General features: G+C 45.8%; 7 protein-coding genes across 7 annotated transcripts; 5 read left to right on the top strand and 2 right to left on the bottom strand.

Annotated features, from left to right (window-relative positions):
• The first annotated feature begins 1,240 nt into the window (after nucleotides 1–1,240).
• Nucleotides 1,241–2,076, top strand: LOC4351199 (zinc finger protein ZAT8). Its single transcript, XM_015761043.3, has one exon. The coding sequence runs from the start codon at nucleotides 1,342–1,344 to the stop codon at nucleotides 1,852–1,854; it is 513 nt and encodes a 170-aa protein (XP_015616529.1). The 5' UTR covers nucleotides 1,241–1,341; the 3' UTR covers nucleotides 1,855–2,076.
• Nucleotides 2,077–4,957: 2,881 nt separating this feature from the next.
• LOC9269083 (zinc finger protein ZAT18) lies at nucleotides 4,958–5,606 on the top strand. Its single transcript, XM_015760897.3, has one exon. The coding sequence runs from the start codon at nucleotides 5,058–5,060 to the stop codon at nucleotides 5,547–5,549; it is 492 nt and encodes a 163-aa protein (XP_015616383.1). The 5' UTR covers nucleotides 4,958–5,057; the 3' UTR covers nucleotides 5,550–5,606.
• Nucleotides 5,607–6,576: 970 nt separating this feature from the next.
• Nucleotides 6,577–7,742, top strand: LOC4351198 (xylanase inhibitor protein 1-like). Its single transcript, XM_015761046.3, has one exon. The coding sequence runs from the start codon at nucleotides 6,635–6,637 to the stop codon at nucleotides 7,541–7,543; it is 909 nt and encodes a 302-aa protein (XP_015616532.1). The 5' UTR covers nucleotides 6,577–6,634; the 3' UTR covers nucleotides 7,544–7,742.
• A 431-nt stretch (nucleotides 7,743–8,173) lies between these two features.
• On the top strand, nucleotides 8,174–9,334 carry LOC4351197 (xylanase inhibitor protein 1-like). The gene has a single exon (NM_001404593.1). It carries the CDS (start codon nucleotides 8,210–8,212, stop codon nucleotides 9,113–9,115), a length of 906 nt encoding a protein of 301 aa, NP_001391522.1. The 5' UTR covers nucleotides 8,174–8,209; the 3' UTR covers nucleotides 9,116–9,334.
• Nucleotides 9,335–11,023: 1,689 nt separating this feature from the next.
• On the top strand, nucleotides 11,024–12,184 carry LOC4351195 (xylanase inhibitor protein 1-like). The gene has a single exon (NM_001404594.1). It carries the CDS (start codon nucleotides 11,101–11,103, stop codon nucleotides 12,001–12,003), a length of 903 nt encoding a protein of 300 aa, NP_001391523.1. The 5' UTR covers nucleotides 11,024–11,100; the 3' UTR covers nucleotides 12,004–12,184.
• An 878-nt stretch (nucleotides 12,185–13,062) lies between these two features.
• Nucleotides 13,063–14,320, bottom strand: LOC4351194 (xylanase inhibitor protein 1-like). Its single transcript, NM_001404595.1, has one exon. It carries the CDS (start codon nucleotides 14,211–14,213, stop codon nucleotides 13,299–13,301), a length of 915 nt encoding a protein of 304 aa, NP_001391524.1. The 5' UTR covers nucleotides 14,214–14,320; the 3' UTR covers nucleotides 13,063–13,298.
• A 3,721-nt stretch (nucleotides 14,321–18,041) lies between these two features.
• On the bottom strand, nucleotides 18,042–20,101 carry LOC4351192 (xylanase inhibitor protein 2-like). The gene has a single exon (XM_015760432.3). It carries the CDS (start codon nucleotides 20,064–20,066, stop codon nucleotides 19,224–19,226), a length of 843 nt encoding a protein of 280 aa, XP_015615918.1. The 5' UTR covers nucleotides 20,067–20,101; the 3' UTR covers nucleotides 18,042–19,223.
• Between the last annotated feature and the right edge of the window lie 4,587 nt (nucleotides 20,102–24,688).

Raw genomic sequence — 24,688 nt, 5'->3', positions numbered from 1 at the left:
CAAAACAGTGTTCAAGTTAAGTATTTTTGTCATACACTTTCTCTGATTTGATAAACAAAGTCTCAGTCTCACCATTGGTTTTAGCCAGTACACAAGTTACTCTGGTCCATATCCAACCAACCGAACAAGATGCATTACTAAATCTTAATTAAGTCTTGGTCATTAATTGATATTAAGTACAAACTAACACTCTCCTACCAGAGAAAGATATGAATGCCACTTCACCAACAAACAAGAAAAGATGAACATTTTGAATATCCAACACGCTTAAGTTTAGTTGTAATTAGTCTGCAGATTCAGTTTTTAACTAGTATCTTATCATTTAAAAGTAATACTAAATACCAAGTTGTCCTGAAATCTCAATTATGATATTTTCCATGATTTAATAATTTTATAATTTTGAACTAGTAAACATCAAGATGATAACATGGATTGTTTAAAATAGTTATCATGTGACACACGAGTTAATGGCCAATAGAACATCTTACATGGTTAATTTCCTCCTTCTAGGAGACAACACGGCTAGAAGCAAAGAAATAGAGTTTTAGTTCAGCGTTTTTGCTATCCAATTTCTGTTAATTATTTGTTAAACATATTAAGTCTGACTCTCATTCTGAGTCAATTGGTTAGCCCGTTTCTTTGATCAATATCCAATCCAGTAAAGATGATTCGATGTTAAGTCTAGGTCATTAATATTTGTTTTTTTTTTGGATAGTGGATATTGAGTAGTACAAATTAATACTTTTCAACTATGGAAGATAGAAGATGCATGTGGCACATGTCACTTCACCAACGAACAAGGAAATTGAAGATGCAACACACGCTTAAGTTCTTGTTCCCATTTGCAATGACAACATCGTATCCACACATATGCAAACCCAAGGGAATTCGGTCTTCGTAAACACGGCATTGCATACTAGCTATCCACAAGATAATATTTCCGTGTGCAAGAATCCATGTGCACGTAGCTTCCCAGAAACTACCGCACGAATCTCAAGGCAGAGCGGACGGTAGGATGCGAGCTGAAGGCATCGATCTCATCCTCGCGCACACTAGTGCGTAAGATTGTGTCGTCACAAGCATACGTTCGCGCGCGTTTACACGCTCCAACTAAAATTCCATGAAACACAAGGCAACTTCACACATGTGTACTGCCTCGAGCTCGACGTTGACTTCCGGTCAACGTCCCCGGCCAACCTCTCGATCTATATATACCATCCCATCTCTTGACATTAGAACATTCGGTAGCTGGTTTGCTATTAACACTTTAATTTTGCATGCAGCAATTAAGGTGTTAATTAATATATATAATTAAGCTTTAAGCTCATTAGTTTACCGACGATGGAAGTGGCCACCAATACGGCGACACGATCGCCGGTGAAGCTAATGCTGGTGCTGACACTGTCGCCGGCGAGCAAGGTGATCGCCAAGGGCGGCGGCGGCGTGAAGCGGGTGCACCTCGACGGCGGCGCGTTCCAGTGCCGGACATGCGGGCGGCGGTTCTCCACGTTCCAGGCTCTCGGCGGCCACCGGACCAGCCACAAGCGGCCGCGGGTGCGCGCCGACGGCCTTGACCTCCTCCTCGGCGCGCGCCCCGGCAAGCTCGGCGCCGGCGGCGCCTCGACGCCGGTAGTGCACCGGTGCGACATGTGCGGCAAGGTGTTCGCCACCGGCCAGGCGCTCGGCGGCCACATGCGCCGCCACCGGCCGCTGGTGAGTCGTAATGGCACAATGTCCACGACGTGGACGGCGGCGGCGGCGGCGGCGGCGACAATGTCCGGCTCCTCGTCGGAAGAGCGTGACGACGACGACGACGACGACGTGCACAATTATAATTTCATCCACTTTTTGTGAGTGGCTAATGGACAAATCAATATATGAATTGAATAAAACCAGTGATTAATGTCAATAATAATTAAGTTTGTTCTGGAGTGGTATACAAACACGCAACATGCTTATAGCTAGATATATATACACGTATACGCCACAAGATACAATACCAATTAAGTTCGTCTTTGATTTTGTAATGTTCAATTATATTTTTTCAATGATTAAATACACGTGATTTTAATTGTATTCGTTCAATGGAACATGTTTCAAGTTCAACCACTATATATATATTGCTCTTGAAAATGGTTGTTTTCGTTACAGATTTTGTTATGTGATTATTGGTGGTTTCCATGACATGATCGTCATGATATTTGTTATCATATCCGCAGTTCGTCGTCCATGTTTAAGTCGGTTTTAATTTTATGTTTTGGTTTTAATCTATATTTCTTCTCTACTATTATAAAAATTGAAGATGTTTTTGTCGGTATTTTGGTACGTCATCCGTGTATGAGTCGGTTTTTAAGTTCGTTTGCTTATGAAAATATATATCCGTATTTGAGTCGGTTTTTAAAATCGTTCACTTTTGGTAATACAGAAGGAATCATATAAGAAATCTGTTTAAAAAAAACTCGCATGCTAACTTGAGACGATCGCACTCCTAACTACAGCTCATGATTTTTTAAAAATATATATCCAAGCGCACTCCCATAATGAATTTCATCTTAACTAAACCATATAACAATAATAAGATTAAAATAGACTTTACCCGTTGTAACACACGGGCATTTTTTCTAGTCAAGAGAAAATACAGAATTGTCCATTTGTTTATATATATGCATCCTTCAATTTGAACTATGTACGCGTACGCGACCGATCGACGTGCTTGCTATATAACACGGTAATGTACTGTCGCACTAAGGATGTGTTTAGTTCCACGCCAAAATTAAAAGTTTGAAAAAATTGAAACGATGTGACGGAAAAGTTAGAAGTTTGTATGTGTAGGAAAGTTCGATGTGACGGAAAAGTTAGAAGTTTGAAGGCAAAAGTTGAAATCTAAACTGTGACTAATTAATACGCTAATATATGCATATCACATCTTATACTACAAGCTAAGCAGCTAGTAGCTATCCTAAACTAATTAAGTACTCCATCTGTTCAAAATTATTTATTGTTTTATTTTTTAATTTAAACATTTTTATATTGACCATTAATTTTTAAAATTTTCTATAATTTAACAATATATATACCAATGATGTATTATGAAAGTATTTCTTACTATAATGAATCCAAAATATAACACTCATAATTTTAAACTTTATGAATGTCTAAATTTGATTATCAGAGATATGAAAGTTTTATATAGGATAAATTAAGCTAAAATGATAAGTAATATAAAATGGAGAGAGTATAGTTAAAATAATGCGACAAGGTCAATGTAGATTACGTTCGTTGCTAGTACAGTACAATGCCAAGTAGCTAGCAGTATATGGTACTACTGATCAGCTTGTCGTCGTCGATCAACATATGAGCTAATTAATTAACGCATATGCATGCGATCGACGACGCATCGCAGTTGTTTGATTGGTGGAAATCTAATTAAGCAACTAATTAAACGATGGACGATGGAAGCTACCGGAGTACAGCATATATGCTGCAGAATTTCCATGAAATTTGCTTGTTGTTGACAGGTCAGTTTTTTTTGTGTCACTGGGCACTAGCTAGTTGTGTACTGCTATACTATTAATGAATGAATGGCTGAATAGTCTTCAAAAAACAAAAAGAAATATCAACGAATTCGATAGATCACCATGCAATTTCGAAGCAACTTCCTAACAGATAATTTTCTTAATTAATATTAATTTTGATTCGATCGATTGGCCCATCGTTTTTTGGTTGGCATCCCACTGCAGGAACAATCTAAGATATGGATCTGAATCTCATCTACAACACGTAACGAGCGGTCCTGCATGAGTGATGGCTTAATAAGTATAGTTTGTTTTCAGGAGACTAGCTTGACCTACGTACCCACAACTTTAGTCATAAGCTAGCACAGCAAGGTTCCTATAGCACTAAAGAGTAGCTAATAATTCCTTGTCTTATTCCAAACTAATGTCTTGATTCATGCCATTAATTAGTCCCATGTTCTTTTCATACCACATATATTTCTTAACTAATTATTTGCAACACATCTATAAATTAAACAAGCATGCAATAAAAAAAATTTATTACACGGGAGATACGCACGCTTAGTATACGCACACTAACTAGCTAGTGAGTACAAAACCAACGGTAAATCTTTAATGTCACTAAAATCCTATTAAAAGCACATCCATGTGCATGTAATATTTGTGAAAATTAGATTTAATTTCAACTTGGCTTGGGTGGATGGAGCCATGTATCTACGATATCATCAACATTTTGATGCATGCTTCTCCCAGGCAAAGATAGCTTGAATGACCATTTTGGTTTGAAGCCAAAATATTACCTATTGAATTATTGGCACTTCAAATAGTAACATTGCTAGTGTTTGGTTTACTATCAAAGTATGTCAACAAGACACATAACTAAAAAGTTAGCATTATCAAAACTTAGCTAGGTTTTGGTATTACTAATATTTTGACATAGTAGGTTCGAAATCTCTAAGCTATGGAGTGCGAATTAAAGGAGATTACCAACTACTAATAACTACAGCCATGTTAATTAGCATGCAGTTGTGTTGTGATGGATGACTTAATGGAAGTACTTCCGCATTAATTTCTCTGCTATAGGAGTAGTTACCACAAACTTGCTCACTAAGTTAATTAGGACCGGAGTTATCCAAATCCAGATATCCTAATTTAAGTACAAGCATGGACTGAGGACTTGACGACGCTGCTAGTAATTAATTACACTGAAATTAATAGATCTAGTGGTACACGCGGCTTGCATGATTCTCGTACCTACGTGTAAATCAAACCGAAATGGAACATATTCCATCTCTATCTCTTACGAGTAGTTTCTTGCGTGACACCCTTGCATATATGCATGTCACACACTGATTAACACTGCACATGCATTATTATATATTCGATCCATCGATAGATCTCTCTATAAATATATGCTATGATGGCTTGGCCGCTTCACCTGAATCTAATCTTTTGTTAATTAACCCAAGCTAGTGAAGTGTAAGTGTAAGTGTAACCTTTGCGTTCGCGAGAGATAGCGACGTCTTCGTCGTCGTCACCGCCATGGACCAGCAGGAGGACTACACTAGTGATCTGCAGCTTGAGCTCGAGGAAGAAGAAGACGATAACCAACTTAGCCAGCTCGCGGAGCTCGACGTGCAGCTCTCGCTGTCGCTGGCGTGCGGCTCGACGACGGCGATGTCATCGTCCGGCGATGAGGAGGACGCGGAGCCACGGCGTCGCCGGCGGGACGAGGAGGCGGCGGCGGCGGCGTTCGAGTGCCGGACGTGCGGGCGGCGGTTCCCGTCGCACCAGGCGCTCGGCGGCCACCGGACCAGTCACCTCCGGCCCACTACCAACAAGCGGCGGCCCGGCCCGTCCAAGCCTCTAATCCACGCGTGCGAGGTGTGTGGGTTGGGCTTTCAGATGGGCCAGGCCCTAGGTGGCCACATGAGGAGGCATCGGCCTAGAAATATTGATCTGGGCCATAAGCAGATCGTCATGCCAGAAATTCGGCCCAGTTCCTCCCTGCAGCTGCTTGATCTCTTCGTTTAGATACACTCAATATACAGTGGTTTATGTGCTGTGTGCTATAGTACCGTACTGTCTTGCAGTATACTACAGCGAAAAAAAACTTACAGCCATTTAGTACAAAAAATATTTAGGAATCAATAAAACAGATACAATGTTTAGCCTATGACAATGTGGATGCACTACTTAATAAACTTTTTTTTTCTACCAAGTTAGTATTTGTGATAAGCTTCCCTTCCTCGCGCGCACTGATGACTCAGAAACACGCACGCAAGCACGAATTGAAGTTTTAGTCAGTAGTAGGATTTTGTTTGGTCAAGGTACCGCCCCTGCCTCAAATCAAGCAGATGAACAAGAACCAAGCAACCAAAGATTGGACTCATTTGAATGGAATATTTAGGACTTGTTTTTAGCAAAATTTTTTGTCTCTATATGTCAAATCGGATACGAACACACATTTAAATATTAAACGTAGTCTAATAATAAAACAAATTATAGATTTCGTTAGGTCTACATGTCACATCGGATACGAACACACATTTAAATATTAAACGTAGTCTAATAATAAAACAAATTACAGATTCCGTCATGAAACTGCAAGACGAATTTATTAAGCCTAATTAATCCGTTATTAGCAAATGTTTACTGTAGCACCACATTGACAAATTATGGCGTAATTAGGTTTAAAAGATTCGTATTGCAATTTACACGTAAACTGTGTATTTGGTTTTTATTTTTATCCACCTTTGATACTCCATGCATATTTCCTATGTACAGCACACGACTTAATTGCATGCCACCCAGATTATGACCAAAGTTGCAGCTGATTATTTCGTTCTCGATCTAGCCAGCTCATCAATCTTTTTTTCTCTGCATTCACTTGTATACATGCATGCACCAGCACTACTGCATCCCGTGCTATCTGCAGCACACAGGAAGAGACCGACTGACTTCAATTTGTACACGGCGCCGACATGATCCGTACATACGTACGGTATGTCTAGCTAGTGATCAGTGAGCTACATATACTGACTGTCACTGACTTCAATTTGTGTACTGAATGAACTGAATTAGTGTGTGCGTGTTGTATCATCGGCCCGATCGAGAAGATGTCGAAGCTCCAACTCCGGCCGCCTCTGTTGGCTACTCTGCATTGCAGCTTGCTCGTGCTCCTCATCATCAATGGCGCCGCCGCTGCCGGCAAGACCGGCGAGCTCACCGTCATCTGGGGCCGGAACAAGGACGAGGGCTCATTGCGTTCGACCTGCGACACCGGCCTCTACACCACCGTCGTCATCTCCTTCCTCACCGTCTTCGGCCACGGCCGCTACCGGACCGACCTCGCCGGCCACCCGCTCGCCGGCGTCGGCGCCGACGTCAAGCACTGCCAAAAGGCCAAGAACGTCACCGTCCTCCTCTCCATCGGCGGCGCCGGCGACCAGTACTCGCTGCCCACCGCCAAGTCGGCGCAGGACGTGGCCGAACACCTGTGGCACGCCTACCTCGGCGGCGGCCGCAGGGGCGTGTCCCGCCCGTTCGGCGACGCCGTGCTCGACGGCGTCGACGTCTACGTCGACCGCGGCCGGTGGGGCCACTACGACGAGCTCGCCAGGCGCCTGAGGAGCTTCGGTCGCGAGAAGCCGGCAGTGCGCCTGACGGCGTCGCCGGCGTGCTCGCTGGCGCTGTTCGACGACGAGGTGGAGACGATGAAGACGCTGTCGCTGTTCGAGCGGCTGCACGTGCGGTTCTACAACGAGAGCTCGTGCGACTACAACTACTTCGAGACGCGGCCGTTCTGGGGCGCGTGGAGGACGTGGACGTCGAGGTTCCCGGCGGCGCGGGTGCAGGTGGGGTGGCCGGCGATGGAGGAGATGAGCGGGTTCGTGGACCCGCAGACGCTGCGGGAGAGCGTGCTATCGTCGGTGCAGGACGATGCCAACTACGGCGGCGTCATGCTCTGGGATCGCTACTACGACAAGATCACCGGATTCGGCCGTGCCATCAAAGACATTGTCTAATTGCAATGTTACTCCAGTGTTTATACTACATGGTTCACTGTGTTGTTTACCAACCTGCATTGCGTCATCTGTTACTATCTGTACCCGTCTACTGGCATATGCATGTTCGTATGGGTCAGGCTTGAAAGTAGTATGATTATGTTAATTTAGTTTTGAAATATAAAAGAATCCAGCATGTTTCACTGTGCTGTTTACCATAGTTGCATTGCATTATTGGTTGATTATATGTATATATAAGGCTACTACTGGCACATGCATGTTCGTATATGGGTCAGACTTGAAAAAGAATATATTCCGTCAATGTGATGCTTCTTCCAGGCGTATAAATTCTTCATGCAGAGAATGACAAATTGTTGTCATGACAAAAACCATTAAACCAGCCTCACGTTTCGTCCTGATTGCAAGTTGTTGACTTAAATTTGACTTGTCTCGGAACAAAACAATAACCTGCAGTCCGTCTCCATGTGTAGTTTGGTCGTCGATTTCTGCGGCGGCCGCGCCAGGATTTGTCTGCAGGCGGCACCGGCACGCCATTGACGACGACCACAGCTCCCCCGGCCCTTATCTTCTGCATGGCCATGGCCATGGCGGCTTATATATACCTACTCATGTCGCCGGCGATGCCTTCACATCACGTACTAATTAAGCCATCGTATCATATCAGCCATGGCGCGCCACCAGCTATGTCTCTTGACGACGACGATGCTAGTAGCCGTCGTCGTCTTCCTCCCGTGCCTCGCCACCGCCACCGGAAAGACCGGCCAGATCGCCGTCTTCTGGGGCCGCAACAAGACGGAGGGCTCACTGAAGGAGGCCTGCGACACCGGCCTCTACACCACCGTCATCATCTCCTTCTTCAGCGTCTTCGGCCACGGCCGCTACTGGACCGACCTCTCCGGCCACGATGTCTCCCGAGTCGGCGCCGACGTCAAGCACTGCCAGTCCAAGAACATCCCCGTCCTCCTCTCCGTCGGCGGCGACGGCTACCAGTACTCGCTCCCCACCGCCAATTCGGCCAAGGACGTCGCGGACCACCTCTGGCACGCCTACCTCGGCGGCGGCCGCAGGGGCGTGTTCCGCCCCTTCGGCGACGCCGTGCTCGACGGCGTCGACCTCTACATCGACCACGGCGGGCCGGCGAACTACGACGTGCTGGTCCGGCGCCTCGCCGGCTACCGCGGCAAGCCGGTGCTGCTGACGGCGACGCCGAGGTGCGTGTACCCGGACGCGAACGCGGCGGCGGCGCTGGGGACGGGGCTGGTGCGGCGCATCCACCCGCGGTTCTACGGCGACGCGGCGTGCACGAACAAGACCGACGGCGAGGGGCGGAGGAGCCTGTTCGACTGGGAGGACTGGGACGCGTGGACGTCGCGGTTCCCGGCGAGCCAGGTGTACGTGGGGCTTCCGGCGGAGGAGACGGCGGCGGACTGGATAAACCCGGAGTCGCTCTACTACGCCGTGATGCAGAGGGCGCAGACAGCGAGCAACTACGGCGGCGCCATGCTGTGGGACCGAGGCGCCGACAAAGCCTACGATAACTACTACGGCAGGGCGCTCAAGGACTTCGTTTGATCGATTCTCACATTCAATCCGGCCGCCATTGCTGCTTCATCGGAGCTTCAATTCGATCAACTTCTTCTTCCCAATAGTATATGCATGATTGTGTATAATAATGGAGCCAGCTTTGAATTTGTTTGCGTAGCGTGTGTACGTGTGCGCGTATGTAATTTGTGAGTGTCTCTCAGGGTGCTGTATGCTTGAATTAAGGTACATGAACAATAAATTCAAGTATGCACTACGTATCTGCTAGTAGTTGTATTTGTTCTCAAGAGTTGGAGAGTGGGGCTTGGGCTAGCTATATACCGGGAATAAACTATTTTGATCCCTCGAGGGATGTCCTCTCGTTTGATTAAAAACCATTTAACGGTTATAAAAATCTGAAAAATAAATGACAATATTCATATAACGTATCTATACAACTCTATAAAATCTTAGGCCCAAACCCAACTCACACATCCAAATATATATGTAAAAAATTCAACGTGAGAATAGTAGCACAAATATGAATTTGTCCTTTTTTTCGATATGTTTATTGGATTTGAACTTTGGTGGACCGATATATATCACTATATTCTACATAACTAATATTTTTTTTTACAATTTTTCATAATTATTTGTACCAAATTTAAAAGAAAAATATACACAAGGGAACATCCCCTCAAGATATTAGAATCTGCTATCCTATATATCCATGTCTAGTTTGTATTCAAAATTTTGATATCAAACCGAATGCTCATTCAAAACTTTGTACTTTACTGTAAAACAGTGTGATGTGGTGATTGAGTTATATCCACTGGATTTGAATCCCACTGGAGTATTACTCACACGTTGCTTCATAGAGAGCATGCGTGGTGATAAAGTTATACCCATCGCCAATCTCCGTCACAATGAGTACGTGCTAGGGGAGCATAATCACAGGCGTGTAGAGTGTGCGCGTGTCTTGTTTGTAATCGCAAAGAAAAAAGAGAATGAATGAAAATTTTGTTGCAGTTCATATATTAATCTATAAATATGCACAATACAATTTCGATTTAGCTTAAATTTCATCTTTTGTAATATAAAACGTAATGACTACTTTGTTAAAACGGGAATTCGCCGAGATTGTTAAAAAAAAGAATGCTATTTTTTAAAAGAAATTTATTTTTTTACAGTATATTAGAAAAAAAGAGAGGGAATTTTGAAATGAATGGTAACCATTCACGTGTTCGAGAGGGCTTAAGACACAGGTCCGGCACAAACCAAACTATCTCCCCGTGTCAAAGACGCATCTCCTCAATCATGCATCAACGTGCGTCATCTGAAAACTAACCAGTGCTAGACAGCTGATAACATGTGCTAGTACTATACAAGTATATCTAGAATTCGGGTCATTTGACAAATTAATGCAACTCTCTTTTAGCTATATAGATCTCAAAGACTTGCGTTCGTCGATCAGTCAACGATGTCGTCGCACGTACGGCCATATCATCAAATGAACAGTATATATACACTTCGGCACACAAGAATAGACTAGAGATACATAGTAGTGACAAACGCAAAAATAATTATGGGAGTTCCAATATATACTAATAATCTAACTATTGACTGATACATATATAGCTCACATGCATAATTTAGCTAAGATTGAATAATCTAATCAGGGTCTGTCCCTATAGGTGCGCCCTACACTGAAAATAGTCCATTTGTTCATAAGGAGCCATCCTTTGGTTTTGTCATTACAAGCAACTTGTGTATAGTTAGGCGCACACAACATTCGTCTTTAGTCAATGAAAAATGGCAGCGGCGCAGATAACGATCGATACACAGAATTAAAAGACGGGAATTCGACCACTGAAAACAATTAATCGAGCTGAAAAATCGATCGACAGTAGCTCACTTAACACACTATAAGTAGCATGGACATGCACGACAGATTTTCACAAATCGTTCACAACAATAAGAAAGATCAAAGAATATCAACCAAATCCAAATCCAATTCTAATTCCATTAATTTCCAAATGGCGTCGTCGTCACAACGGCGCCGTGCATTGCCGCTCTCATTTGTTGTTATAGTGCTCCTCATCCTCGCCGGCCCCGGGCCGGTCGCCGGCGACAAGACCGGCGAGCTCACCGTCTTCTGGGGCCGGAACAAGGACGAGGGCTCTCTCCGGGAGGCCTGCGACACCGGCATCTACAACACCGTCATCATCTCCTTCCTCACCGTCTTCGGCCACGGCCGCTACTGGGCCGACCTCTCCGGCCACCCCGTCGCCGGCGTCGGCGCCGACATCAAGCACTGCCAGCACGCCAAGAACGTCACCGTGCTCCTCTCCATCGGCGGCGACGGCGACCAGTACTCCCTCCCGACGCCCAGGTCGGCCAAGGACGTCGCCGACCACCTCTGGCACGCCTACCTCGGCGGCGGCCGCCATGGCGTGTTCCGCCCCTTCGGCGACGCCGTGGTCGACGGCATCGACCTCTACATCGACCACGGCGGGTCGGCCAACTACGACGAGCTGGCCAAGCGCCTCGGCGAACACGGCGGCGTGCTGCTGACGGCGACGGTGCGGTGCATGGACGGGCAGGAGACGAGCGGCGAGGCGGCGGTGGCGACGGGTCTGATCGGGCGGATCCACGTGCGGTTCTACGACGACAGGAGGTGCTCGTACGACTCGTCGGAGCGGCGGCCGTTCTACGGGGCGTGGCTGGGGTGGACGGCGAGGTACGCGAACGCGAGCGTCCACGTCGGGCTGCCGGCGGCGTGGGACGCGGCGAGCGACGGGTGGATCAACCCGGCGGCGCTGGTGTTCGACGCGCTGCCTCTGGTGCGGGGGACGCCCAACTACGGCGGCGTCGTGCTCTGGAACCGACACTTCGACAGGAGGAGCCGCTACGGTCAGACCATCAAAGGCATGCTCTGACTCTGATCGATCCGTTTCATTTCGGATCAGCTGCACTGCTTTTGTTATGTGGTTTCATACACCAAGTTAAATTTGCGTTTCCAGATGTTTAATCCTTGCAAAAACTTTGGCGTACACCAACATGTTAGTATGTCACACATATCACGTGAAGAAATAAAATCTATGAGTGATAATTTATACAGCTTCGCTCGTGAACATTGCTGACAGTAGTTTTTTTGACATGAAACAGAGCAACACAGAGCATGCCTGGTATCATGTGAAGAGATAAAATCACTGTACATCACCTTTGCGTAAAAAAAATGCTATGGATGCAGAGTTTGTACCAAGTGATACACGAGGGCTAAATACCATTTTACCCAAGGAAAGAAATAATTAAAAAACTGTTCAAAAATTTCCAAGCAATATCTAAAATTTTCTGAGACAAAATGTATAAATGGGATGTGAATGCCACTAAACTTACAAAAAAAAAACATCGATAACTGCTTAGTTATAGTTATTGGCTTTATTGAGTCAGTTTGTATTTGTAAATTAATTGACAAATCGGCCAAGTTCAATTAAAACCACACTAAATTCAAAATTTTGATAAAATTGATTACTTCTCATCGATAACCGCTCGGTTGTTGTGGTATCGACAAACCTCTGTGGAATGGTTTTCGGTGCTCAAACACTTTTTCAAAGAGCACTGCTACACGTACTTATTCCTACTACAAGACTATTATTTGTTGATTAATTTGCGTCACAAAATTGACTATCCTTCCGTCACTTTCAGAATGATTTTCCACTCACGTCATCTATGCTGTTATTGAGCCGTTAAATGACAAGGAAACACGCACAAGAAAACTGAAAATTCAAAAGATACTTTCGTACTTTGACCAGAAATGATAACAGATACTACTACATAAAAGACCCTAAAACAGCAGGATTAGCCTGGGTTTAGAACGAATCACACACTTTTCTTCGAAACCACTGTCTCCTCAGTTAGCTTGTTCAACTAGACCAATAACAGAGTTTCTCTATGCAGTATTCATTCCATCCCAAGAAAGCAATGCGGCAAGCAAATGAAGGTTAACAAGAGACAAAATTACATAATAACCATTTCTGATATATTGTTCATACACTTTATTCGATTGATGACCAACAAACAAACAACTCGAGATCTCCATCGTTACATATGGATCTCGTTTTATTCATATACCTACATAAAAAAACCAACACACACCAACATATTTTATTCTCAAACACACACGCACAAATTAACGCATAGTAGCAGTAAATAGTAGTAGTAGGTTAATTAATTAAGCCCAGTACTTGACGGTTTTGCCGTAACCGGTCTGCTTGTCGTAGAACCTGTCCCAGAGCATGATTCCGCCATAGTTCTTCGCCTTCTGCACATTGGGAAGCAGATCGTAGTAGAGCTGCTTGATGAACACGTTGTCGTTCTTCCCCGGCACGTTCGCCGCCGCGAGGCCCAGGTAGACGTGGCTGCCGGGGTACCTCGCCGTCCACTTGTTCCACTGCGCCATGACGCCGGCGAGCCCCGCGTGGTTGTAGGAGCAGGTGGCGTCGTCGTAGAAGCGGACGTGGATGCGCTCGAACAGCTTGGTGTCCAGCGCCTTCTTCATCCTCGGGTCCGGGAACGCGCAGCGCACCGTCGCCGTCAACCTCACCGGCGTCCGGGCGCGGTACATCTTGTTGTAGGCGTAGAGGTTGCGGGCGAGGTCGTCGTAGTGGTCGGGCGCGCCCTGGTCGATGAAGAAGTCGATGCCGTCGACGGCGGCGTCGCCGAAGGGGCGGAACACGCCGGGGCGGCGGCCGTCCATGTGGGCGTTCCAGATGTTGTCGGCGACGTCGGCGGCGGACTTGGAGGTCGGGAGGGAGTAGTCCTTGCCGGCGCCGCCGATGGAGAGGAAGACGAAGATGTTCTTGGACTGGCAGTGCTTGATGTCGGCGCCGATGACGCGGAGGTCGTGGCCGGAGAGGTCGCCCCAGTAGCGGCCGTGGCCGAACACGCTGTAGAAGGAGATGACGACGGTGGTGTAGAGGCCGGTGTCGCAGGTCTCCTTGAGGGTTCCCTCGTTCTTGTTACGGCCCCAGAACACGGTCATCTGCCCGGTCTTTCCGGCGGCCATCGCCGGGCCGGCGAGGCAGCTGGAGACGGCGAGCACCATGGCCAGCGGGACCAGCCATGAACGGCGTCCGAGCGCCACCATTGCGTACGTGTGCCTTAGTTAGTTACTGGTTAGCCTTAATAATGTATAGTTACTGGGCTACGTAGGAAGTAGGTAGTTGATGTAAGATTGGGGATGATTTTTGGTGTGAAGAATGGAGGCACGGGTGACGTCTATATATAGATGGATCATGGATGAACGGAACGAGTTAATTAAGGTCTAGGTAGAAATAACAAGATAGATATAGGTAGCTATAGTCTGTTCTTGTGTGCCTCGATCTGGATTAATATATGCAATGCATTGGTGATTGGAATTAACTGAAACAGGGTGCAGCTGCAGCATATGCATGCTGTTGATGGATCGATGGAAAACAGCGGAACATGTACATGCGGGCGCGTGCACGAATGGAATGATGAAAGGTTAATGGAAACAGAAGGTAGCCATCAAATTAAAGTTGGTCGAACCCATCTATTCCATGGTATATGCGTTGTCCATGCATGCATATGGATATGGATATCGTCGTCGTCTACCTCTCGTCGATCGACGCCATGGCTGCTAACTACCCGCAGGTTAGCTAGCTAAGATGGATGACAGCTAGAACTAGCTATATCATGTTGTGATGAGTCGAGTCGCACATGCTAAGGGTGGCTATGATTCAAAGGCCACGCGCGCGCCTACGCCTTCTTTATGCGACCAATAATATATGCATCTTACCGCGAACCTTCCATAAAGTACTGTAAAAAAAAAAAAACAAAGAGCGAGGGCATAAAAATAAGAGGGAGCAATGGCGCCATTTGCTGCGGGTCAACCAGATCTTACGGTAGAGAAAAAGAAAAGACAACGTGATCATCAATGCAAATTAAGTTACTAATGCTGCTGTCTCAAAATATAAACATTTCTATATTGCTTAGCAAATTAAAGATACTAAAGTAAAAAACGATTTCCTTTTAGCTATATATCATATTGATGGCCAAATTTAAAATTGCTTAACTTCCTCCTCCGAGCACCTATAATATTTTTGAAAATGTTAGGATTTTCATGTATTGAAATCAGTAAGAAAAATGTTTATAGTGTGATATAAACAGGTGAGTGTGCGCGTTTTATGACGTGTTTCTAAAAATACTAATATTTTCAAGTGAAGCGAGTAACCAATAATGTGCACCTTTTACTCTAGAAAAAAGGTCAGGCATTTCACAATCCTGGAGATACCTTTTAATTGCAATTAAAAAAATTACCCTTAACTACGAATCTGACTATATAGTTTCCATATATAACAATTCAATCGATATATAATTGAATGGTTGAGTCGTGTTTTTCTTTTCTAAAAGGTTGATGAATGATTTGTGATATCGACATATAATATAAATTTACTTGCAAATTAGAAAATCATATATAGAAATTTTTTATATAAGATGAACTGCTTAGGAGTTCGGAATACGTAAGCGTTATTTTTAGTTCATCGATTATGCACGGAAGAACATATAAACACAAGTACCATTTAGCAGTCAGATCGACTAGCTACTATAATTCTTGTAAGAAAGAGTAATGCATGCTAAAAAATATACAAAAATATAATTATAGCACGGAAATATAATTCCATGCTCGTTAATTAGCTCCAACAAAAGAAATTATCACACGATCGAGAAGCATGGAGCCGATGACCGAAATATAATACTACTAGTTGCGTCGTACGGCCGGTTGAAGTAGATAGGTCTCGAAGTTTTGACCAATCCACGTCGACTTTTGTCTTGTTGACGGCCAGGCCAGCAATTGACGTCTATACGCCATGCACATCCGCATCAGCATATATTAATTCCATCTTACGTGCCATTGTCAAACCGCATATATATATATATATATATACTTTAATACTCCCTCCATTTCAAAATATTTGGCACCGTTAACTTTTTATAGCACATATTTGACCGTTCATCTTATTAAAAAAATTTGTGAAATATGTAAAACTATATTTTTTTAGATAATGGAAATGGATTACATCTCCGGCTTCTGTCATAAGACACACAACCATAAGTTTAATAGTAATAAAAATGTAAGATAAAAGTAAATCAAAATGAGAAATAAGGTGATGGGATAAATCCCCAACTCCCCTTTATTATTGACTAGCGTTAAACCACATAAAATATTTTAGCTAGCAATTCTTACGGAACTACGCCACCCATAGTGGAATAAGAGACCCTTGGCTACCGATTTCAAGAGTGTAGCACCATTGCACACAGTATCCTGCTTCTCCTGTGGTAGCATTGTAGACCAAAAGTGGAGCCAGTAGGAAGACATGAAGATAACCTGCATTGGGTTAGATAATTGTTTACCATTAAAAACTTTATCATTACGACAACGCCAAATTGACCAACATACAACACTAGCTCCAATTAGAATCATCTTCTTAATGGACCTAGATACCTCTCTAAGCCAATTACCGAAAATGTTTTTGGCATTACGGGATGGGGGGATATTAAAAGAAAAAACACACATCTCCAAACAAACTGAGCGACATGACACTCAAAGAAAAGATGTAAAACTATATGTGTACATGAAAGTATATTTAACAATGAATCAAATGATATGAAAAGAATAAATAATTACTTAAATTTTTTAACAAGACGAATGGTTAAACACGTACTAAAGAGTCAACGGTGTCAAATATTTTGAAACGGAGGGAGTATATATTTATCACCATCATGTCTCTTAGCTAGCGTACGTAGCGTGTGCTCGCGGCAACTCGTACGAAACTCACCAAGCAAAAGAAAAAAAAAAGTGCCACTGAAAGTTTAATTTGAAACAAACTCTCGATCTATATATATGTCTATATCGATCTGTTGGCTAACTACTACTCCGGCCGGCCGGCGCCGCCTCGCCGGTGGATTACTTCAAACCCAACTCAACCACACGCTAGCTAGGCTAATAATTCTTACTTGCTTGCTATATAAAGCTAGGTATAGTATAACTAGCTAGCTTAATTAGCGTGTCCTTTTTTTTCTAAACAAGGTGATTAGCATGCATGTTTTCTAGTTATACAAACCGGGCCAATCTCAATCTTACAATAATTATCTACTGCTGCCCAACTTGTTCTTTGATTGTCATTGTCGTTGGGTAACACTCCGACCACAGGTTTCGCACATATACAAGAGCGTATTTGAGGAGACAGGAATCGACATATATAAGTGACATATATAATTGAGACAATAATTTTTATACAAGTTTAGATATTTGAGACAGATAATAGTTCTATCTCTATTGATCAGTACTAATAGGTTAGTGTCATCCTTAGTATCAACTAGAATGGTAACCCGCGCATTCGCGCATAATGTATCTTAAGATGTGTTCACACTCTTGAAAGGATAGGAGCCTATCCACGTTTTTGTTTATGACCTTGGTTCAGAACAAAGTTTTTCTTTTTAAATAAAACTTTTTATGAGATTGGAAAGCATGACAACAACGATGATGTTGACGACGACAATAAATCCATCCTTGCTGTAAGTATGGGATGCATTGTGAGTGTAGGTAGTTTTTTTTCTCACCAATAAGTAGCTACTCCGTTCGTTTCATATTTTCTAACTTTGTCAGTTTATAGAAAAAATACCAGTATATACACAATAGCAAAACATATGACATGTGATATTTAATTAAACTAATATGGTGTTGTAAATACACTACCACGGAAATAGAGATGAGTGCCGGTTGACAACCCCACAAAGGTGCCGGTTTTTTTAACCAGCAGCACGAAGGCGGCACTGATGTGAAAATCAAATAGGTGCCGGTTTCGTTGTCGATTTAGAACCGGCATCTGTAAGGATGAACGAGCCCAAAAAGAAAAACCGGCTCGGCTCGAATCAAGCCGGACCCGAGCACTTCAAGAACATCGTTCATCATTCATCAAGAATACATCAACATCACATTCATCAAGAACACATCAAAATCACATTCATCAAGAACACATCAAGAACATTACTCAAGAACACATAACTGTCTCCTCGCCCCACGCGCCTTCTCCATTATTGCCGTTGCCGTCGGATGGAGAGGAGGAGGGTGCCGCTGCCCCCCCCACCACCACCGCTGTCGTTGCCGTGGGAAGCCGTCATCACCAGGCCACCGCCGCCTCCCTTCCCGCCAGATCTAGCGGAGGGGAGGGCCCCACCGCCTCCCTTCCCTCCAGATCTGGCGGAGATGAGGGTGCTGCCGCAACTGCTGGACGGCCTGATGGAGCATAGGGGAGGACGCTGCCACCATCTCCGTTCCCGCTGCCGGGCCGGCCGCCGCCGCAGCAGTTGGACGCCGGATGGAGCGTAGGGGAGGGCCCCGCTACCTCCCTTTCCCGCCAGATCTAGCAGAGGTGAGGGTGCCGCCGCAGCTGCTGGACGGCCGGATGGAGCATAGGGTAGGGCACCGCCACCATCTCCCCTCCCGCTGCTGGGCCGCCGCCGCCGCAGCTGGACAGCTGGATGGACCGTAGGGGAGGGCGCCGCTACCACCTCCCCTCCCGCCGCTAGGTCGCCGTCGGGTGGTGCAGTGGAGAGAGAGGGAACGGGAGAGAGAGCTAAGAGAGGGGAGGAGCAAAGAGAAGAGAGGAGGCAGAGAGAAGAGAGGATAAGGGAGATGAGAGTATAATGGAGAGAGAGAGGGGCTAATAAAAAGAGAGAGATAGGGGTTCGGCTCAAGCCGGTTTTCTGAATAGTGTCAGTTTTTTATAAAACCGACACCTATAATAAAAATATAGATATCGGTTCTTAAAAAAAAAGCCGACACTGATACTATAGATGCCGGTTTTTAATCAAAACCGACACCTATCTCTTTGTACAAAGGTGCCGGTTCTAGCCGAGGTGTCCCGTGGATGTGCGTTTTGGATAGGAAAAACATCATAGGGGTCGGTACAAAAATGTACCTTTTATATACACACGTTCTAATGATCTGATATCCTTTTATTTTTCTTGTATCGATCATTATATTACACGTACAATACGTACACATATATAGAGGGGATGTTTATTTATTGTGATTGATTACACACACACTAGCTACAGTATGATCGATGATTTAGCCCTCACCACTGTAATTGGCCTTCTTGTCGTAGTACCTGTCCCAGATGGCGATCCCTCCATAGTTGGGCTTGTTGAGGATGAACTGCAGCACGCCGTAGTAGAGGTCCTTTTGGAACATGTACCCGACCTCGTCCTGCTCCCACGACGCCACCAGCGCCAGCCACACCTTGCTCCGCGGGTACGCCGCCGCCCACTTCTCCCACGCGTCCAACGGCAACATGGTGCACTGGTTGTCGCCGAAGATCCGGACATGGATCCGCCCCAACAGCCCCGTCGCCAGCGCCTTCTGCAGCCGGCTGTCCGGGTACGAGCACCTCACCGTCGCCGTCAGCGCCACGCCGCGGCCGTGCAGCTGCCGGGCGAGCTCGTCGTAGTGGTCGGCGCCGCCCTGGTCGATGAAGAAGTCGATGCCGTCCACCGCCGCGTCGCCGAAGGGCCGTGGCACGCCGGCGCGGCGGCCGCCGAGGTAGGCGTTCCAGAGGTTGTCGGCGACGTCGGCGGCCGACTGGGATGACGGGAGCGAGTACCCGCCGCCCTGGCCGCCGATGGAGAGGAGGACCTGGACGCCCTTGGACTGGCAGTGCTTGATGTCGGCGCCGACGGCGGCGACCGGGTGGCCGGAGATGTCGAGGCCGTACCTGCCCTTGACGTAGCCGAAGACGCTGTAGAAGGTGATGATGACGGTGTTGTAGCGGCCGGTGTCGCAGGCCTCTCTCAGGGAGCCCTCGTAGTCCTTGTGGCGACCCCAGTAGACGGCGAGCGGGCCGTACCAGTCGGCCGTCGCCGGCGCGGCGAGGCAGGACACGACGACGAGCAGCAAGCTCAGGAGGCCCATCATATCATATTGTGTAGTATATGATTGATTAATTTAGCGCATCATCTGATCATCTGCAGCCAATATATAGATGGAGGGATTGCTTGCCAGCTGAATTAGCATCCGCTGCAAATTGCTTGGTAGCTGGTCTCTTCTTGTGTGCGGACAAGTGGGTGTGATGCACGCGGAATCTACTGTTGATGAGATGATCGACACCATTATATTGATCTGGTGTAATTGCTTTTGCCCTATGGATCGATATGATGAGGATAACCTTGCATGGCAAATTCACTTTTTGAAGCTACACTGCTGCAGCCCTTTTAATTAGAAGTTCCTTCCGCAGGATATACCAGGGTTTCATTTACCGCCGGGGCCGCGGTTACCGCGCCCCGGCGGTAAGCACGGTTACCGCACGGTAACCGCGGTAACCGTGACAAACCGCGACAAACCGTACAAAATTTATCAAAAATTCAAATTATTTTTCAAATTTATTTGAATTTGACGTGGTTACCGCGGTTTACCCCTTACCGTACCCCCGCGGTAAGCGCGGTAACCGCGGTAACCGCGCGGTTTACCGCGGTAAATGAAACCCTGGGATATACTCATATATGATTAATGCTATCTGCACACACTACTACTGAAAAACTGATGGGTGCTAGATTTTCTAACCGACACTCGGTAAGAACACCTTTAAGGTTTCAGGAATAAAAAAAAACCAGCTCAATGTATCGGCTCGAATCAACCGATGCATCGAGTAGCACAAAAACCTCGCGTTCGAGCCTTAAATTGTTATCAATCAATCACAATTTTTTTTCAACATCAAAATCACAGAGTGAATCACAAAGTTTATCGCAAATGATCATCTACTATCCAAGCATTAGCTATCCATTGCAGCATCGAAGGGATAACCAATGTCAACAAGCAAGATTAGGAGAAAACCAATAAAATCAACAAAGAAATCCATAAAATATCCTCTTGCCAGAGCATGGGGAAGGAGCCGTGACACTGGTGGTGGTTGCCTTCATCATCGTGGCGCATGGATCTGGCCATCGGTGCCTCCACCATTGTCGTGGTGGTTTCCTAGCAACCGCGTAGATCTGGTTGCCCTCTAGCTCAAGGTGGTCAGATCCGGCCTCAAGCTCGCAGTGACCAGCAGCCCATGGCAAGGTGGAAGTCGAGGGAGCAACGGAGGTGCGGATTTGGCCGCCCCCGAGCTCATGGAGGCCAGATCAGGCTGCTCCCGAGCTCGTGGCAGTGGATCCACTGGCCTGGAGGTGGAGGTGCTGGATGCGATGGCGGAGAGGAGGAGGGGCGGCTGTGCGCTGCCAGTGGGGGGAGAGGGACGGAGAGAAGGAGAGCCGCCGCCGCGCGCCTTCAAGTGGGATGCCCCCCGCAAAGTGTCACGCCCGGAATTTCTATCCAAAATTCCAAACGCTTACATGTGTGTGAACCCTCGTCCAGGAATCAGCCGAGGCACACAATAACAAATTGATAATAGAGTACAATTATTACTCTAATTAATAAGCGAATAAAATGTCATTACAGAGGTAGATAGTTCCTCTCAATCAATAAAGATCTAAGCAGCGGAAAAATAAATTAAACGGCGCAGACGGCTCCACTCCACAGGCAGCTTGACCAAGGCTACACCTAATCCTCCACACCATCAGCCTCATTGTAGAACTCTTCCTCTGATGAATGATTGCAAGGTGAGTATATGACATACTCAGCAAGCCACGCAGCAAATATGCAAGTGCACAAGGATACCAAAGGATGGCATAGTAGGGTTTCATTTGCAAAAGCAGCATTTAGCAAACATTTGAGAATTATAAAACAGTTAAGTGATAATTAAACAATATTAAACCAACACTATACAACATACCCTGTTGCATAGGCCCAACCATTCTGAACAACCACCCCGACTGCACAGTTCTATCTCCAAACCAGGAATATACCATTCCAAACCAGGAGCTAATCAAATTATTACCAGTTAAAGCACCTTTTATTATGATGAGAAGGGTGAGACTAATCACGAAAGACATTGTTAGACCCGCCCATAACCGCGGGCACGGCTATTCGAATAGTTTTACTCTGATCAGAGGTGTACCACTGTACCCACAAGACACAACCCCACATCATGTCACCATGTGCCTCAATACCACCACGGTACCTCGGAAAGGAGTTGTGACAATACCCCTTGCATAACACAATCCACTGCAGCGCACCTTCCTGGATCATAATCACCCCCTTATAAACAAGGCATGGACTCCCCAGCGACCCCCGTGGGCTTATCTCCGCCACTTCTCAGTCTAGTGCCCCGCAATGAACCATGCTATACAAAAGATAAAGCCGTTGCCCATGCTGGCTTGTGGTTGGCACGGTTAATGTTTCACAACCGAAACTCGTGAACCGGTCCTTAATTGTCATGAGCACGACCATCAAAACCATGTGCTCACAACCCACCATTATCAGGTTTTAGTTGGCAAATAATTAATTAACAAATCACGATTGACCATCATGAACTATCATTAAGCCATCATTAAATAATAGTGAGTCATAAGTTATCCCAATAGTGAGCTGATGTTTCTAAGCATGGCTAAGCAATTATTTCCAATATCTAGTTGAACCAATAAATAAAGCTCAACTAGTCAAGTTATAATAACCCAAGGTATCAAGGAATAAGGTAAACAAGAACAAAAGGGCTATAACAAACAATAGGTTAATTCCACCCAATGACATTCAAAAATAAATGCAATAGTTGAATAGAAACAATAGCTTTAAACGGGATCAACATGCTCAAAGGGTTGTTTGGGATCTGTGTGACTTGCCTTGCTGGCCTTGGAACTCTTCAAACTCTTCTCCGGCGAAAACGGACTCTCCGGAAACGACGGAATCTAAGCAGAAAAGAGCAAAATCACCAAAACAGCACATAAACAAGCATGAACAGTACATGTGGATATTTTTAACATGTAGATCTCAATTTTAGAAAAATTTAGAGACTTGAACCAACTAAATCGGAGCTAAGATGAATTAGTTATGAATTTTTAAAGATTAAATCGGATTAAAACACTTATATAGATTTTAATTGAATTATGACGCAATAATGAATTATTTTTGAAAAGGAAAAAGAGATTTATTGCGTCAGCGGGCTAGGGTTTCGCGGTGGACTGGGCGCACGGCGGCGGTTCACGCGAACGGACGTCCGAGATCGACTTGATCCAAAACGGACGGTCGAGATCGATCGGTCCACGACCGGACTACGACGAACGGCCCCGATGACGTCAGCGGTGACGTCACCACCGGCGGCGGCGGCTCGGCGGCTCGGACGACGCACGCTCACCGGCGAACGGCGGCGCTACGGCACGAACGGAGGACACCAACGGGTAGCAGACGGCACGGCGAACTCACCGACGACCAAAGCGACGGCGGACGACCAACGGACGGCGACGGCGACGAGGTTGAAACGGCGGCGGTCTTCGGCTTGACGACGGCGACGATGCTCCGGCGGTCTCCGACGGTGGCGAAGCGGCGGACGAGGACGGCGACGACTTGGCGACCACGACGACGGTCTTCCCGAGCGACGGCGACGGCTGGAGCGACGGCGGCGACGGCGGCGCAAGGTCGCACGACGCTAGGGCGTTTCCGACGACGAGAGGCGAAGGCGAGGGTGGCGGCGGGTAGAGGAGACACCGGGGGTCCTTTTAAAGGGGCTCGGAGGCGGCGGCAAAGGCCCACGGCGGCCGGCGACGGCGAAGGAAACTTCGGGAAGAACGAATCCGAAACAAACTCGAATCCATCGATTTCCAAACCGAAGTAGAGGATGATTCCAAAAGAGAAAAGGTAGAGGATATCTCAAAGATTGTTTCCCCTCAATCAATTCGGCCGGAGAAGGAAAGGATCGACCGAATTTTGGAAGGAGACGGCGGCGGCGCGACGAAAGCGTCGTTGCTCCCTGGCCGGCTGCGGCGTGGGGGAGAGGGAGAGGGGAGGAGGCGGAGAGAGACCGAGAGAGGAGAGACCTATAATATATTATATATAGATATTAGTTCTTCTGAAAAAACCGGCATTAAGACTATATGTGCTAGTTTTTGTTTAGAACCGGCACCTATCTCTCCACAAAGGTGTCGGTCCTAGCCGATGGCACCCCGCAGACGCGCGTCTAGGACAAAAGCACTATACGTGCCGGTTCCTTTTGTGCATATCTACAGTAGTGATATCTTGTTATTTCTTGTAATTCAAATACTCCAGTTCATTGTAACGATGAGGAGATTGATTTTCATCCTTCCCCTTTTTTCTTGCATGTCCACTAAATAGTCATCAATTTTTCTAATTTAACTAGGAAGATGGTCCGCGCACATGCGCGGGCACTTTACTAAATTAGTATTGATTAAATTTGTATCATGAATCCTTATTATGTGGAAGTGACTTTTTTTACAAGGAAATAGTCTGAATTACACCCTTAAACTATAATGACAGTGCGAATGCGAATTGTTCCGGTTATATCTAAGCTCGTCTATCACCATCGTTCGTTAACATATGAGTTAATATATTTTTTGTTTTGTTTTTTCTTTTATTATATATTTGATTCACCTATGCATGTTCATGGGTAATATACGATGGAATAATCTATAATGTTAATAATTAGCATA

Source organism: Oryza sativa, chromosome 11 (genome assembly GCF_034140825.1).
Source record: "Oryza sativa Japonica Group chromosome 11, ASM3414082v1".
NCBI classification, from domain to species: domain Eukaryota; kingdom Viridiplantae; phylum Streptophyta; class Magnoliopsida; order Poales; family Poaceae; genus Oryza; species Oryza sativa.
The sequence above is the reverse complement of the archived record's forward strand: the minus strand, read 5'-3'. Positions and strand labels throughout refer to the sequence as shown.

Bases quoted from the DNA above. Each gene is read 5' to 3' on its own strand.
- LOC9269083 (XM_015760897.3), top strand. From the start codon at position 5,058: ATGGACCAGCAGGAGGACTACACTAGTGATCTGCAGCTTGAGCTCGAG.
- LOC4351199 (XM_015761043.3), top strand. From the start codon at position 1,342: ATGGAAGTGGCCACCAATACGGCGACACGATCGCCGGTGAAGCTAATG.
- LOC4351192 (XM_015760432.3), bottom strand. From the start codon at position 20,066: ATGATGGGCCTCCTGAGCTTGCTGCTCGTCGTCGTGTCCTGCCTCGCC.
- LOC4351198 (XM_015761046.3), top strand. From the start codon at position 6,635: ATGTCGAAGCTCCAACTCCGGCCGCCTCTGTTGGCTACTCTGCATTGC.
- LOC4351197 (NM_001404593.1), top strand. From the start codon at position 8,210: ATGGCGCGCCACCAGCTATGTCTCTTGACGACGACGATGCTAGTAGCC.
- LOC4351195 (NM_001404594.1), top strand. From the start codon at position 11,101: ATGGCGTCGTCGTCACAACGGCGCCGTGCATTGCCGCTCTCATTTGTT.
- LOC4351194 (NM_001404595.1), bottom strand. From the start codon at position 14,213: ATGGTGGCGCTCGGACGCCGTTCATGGCTGGTCCCGCTGGCCATGGTG.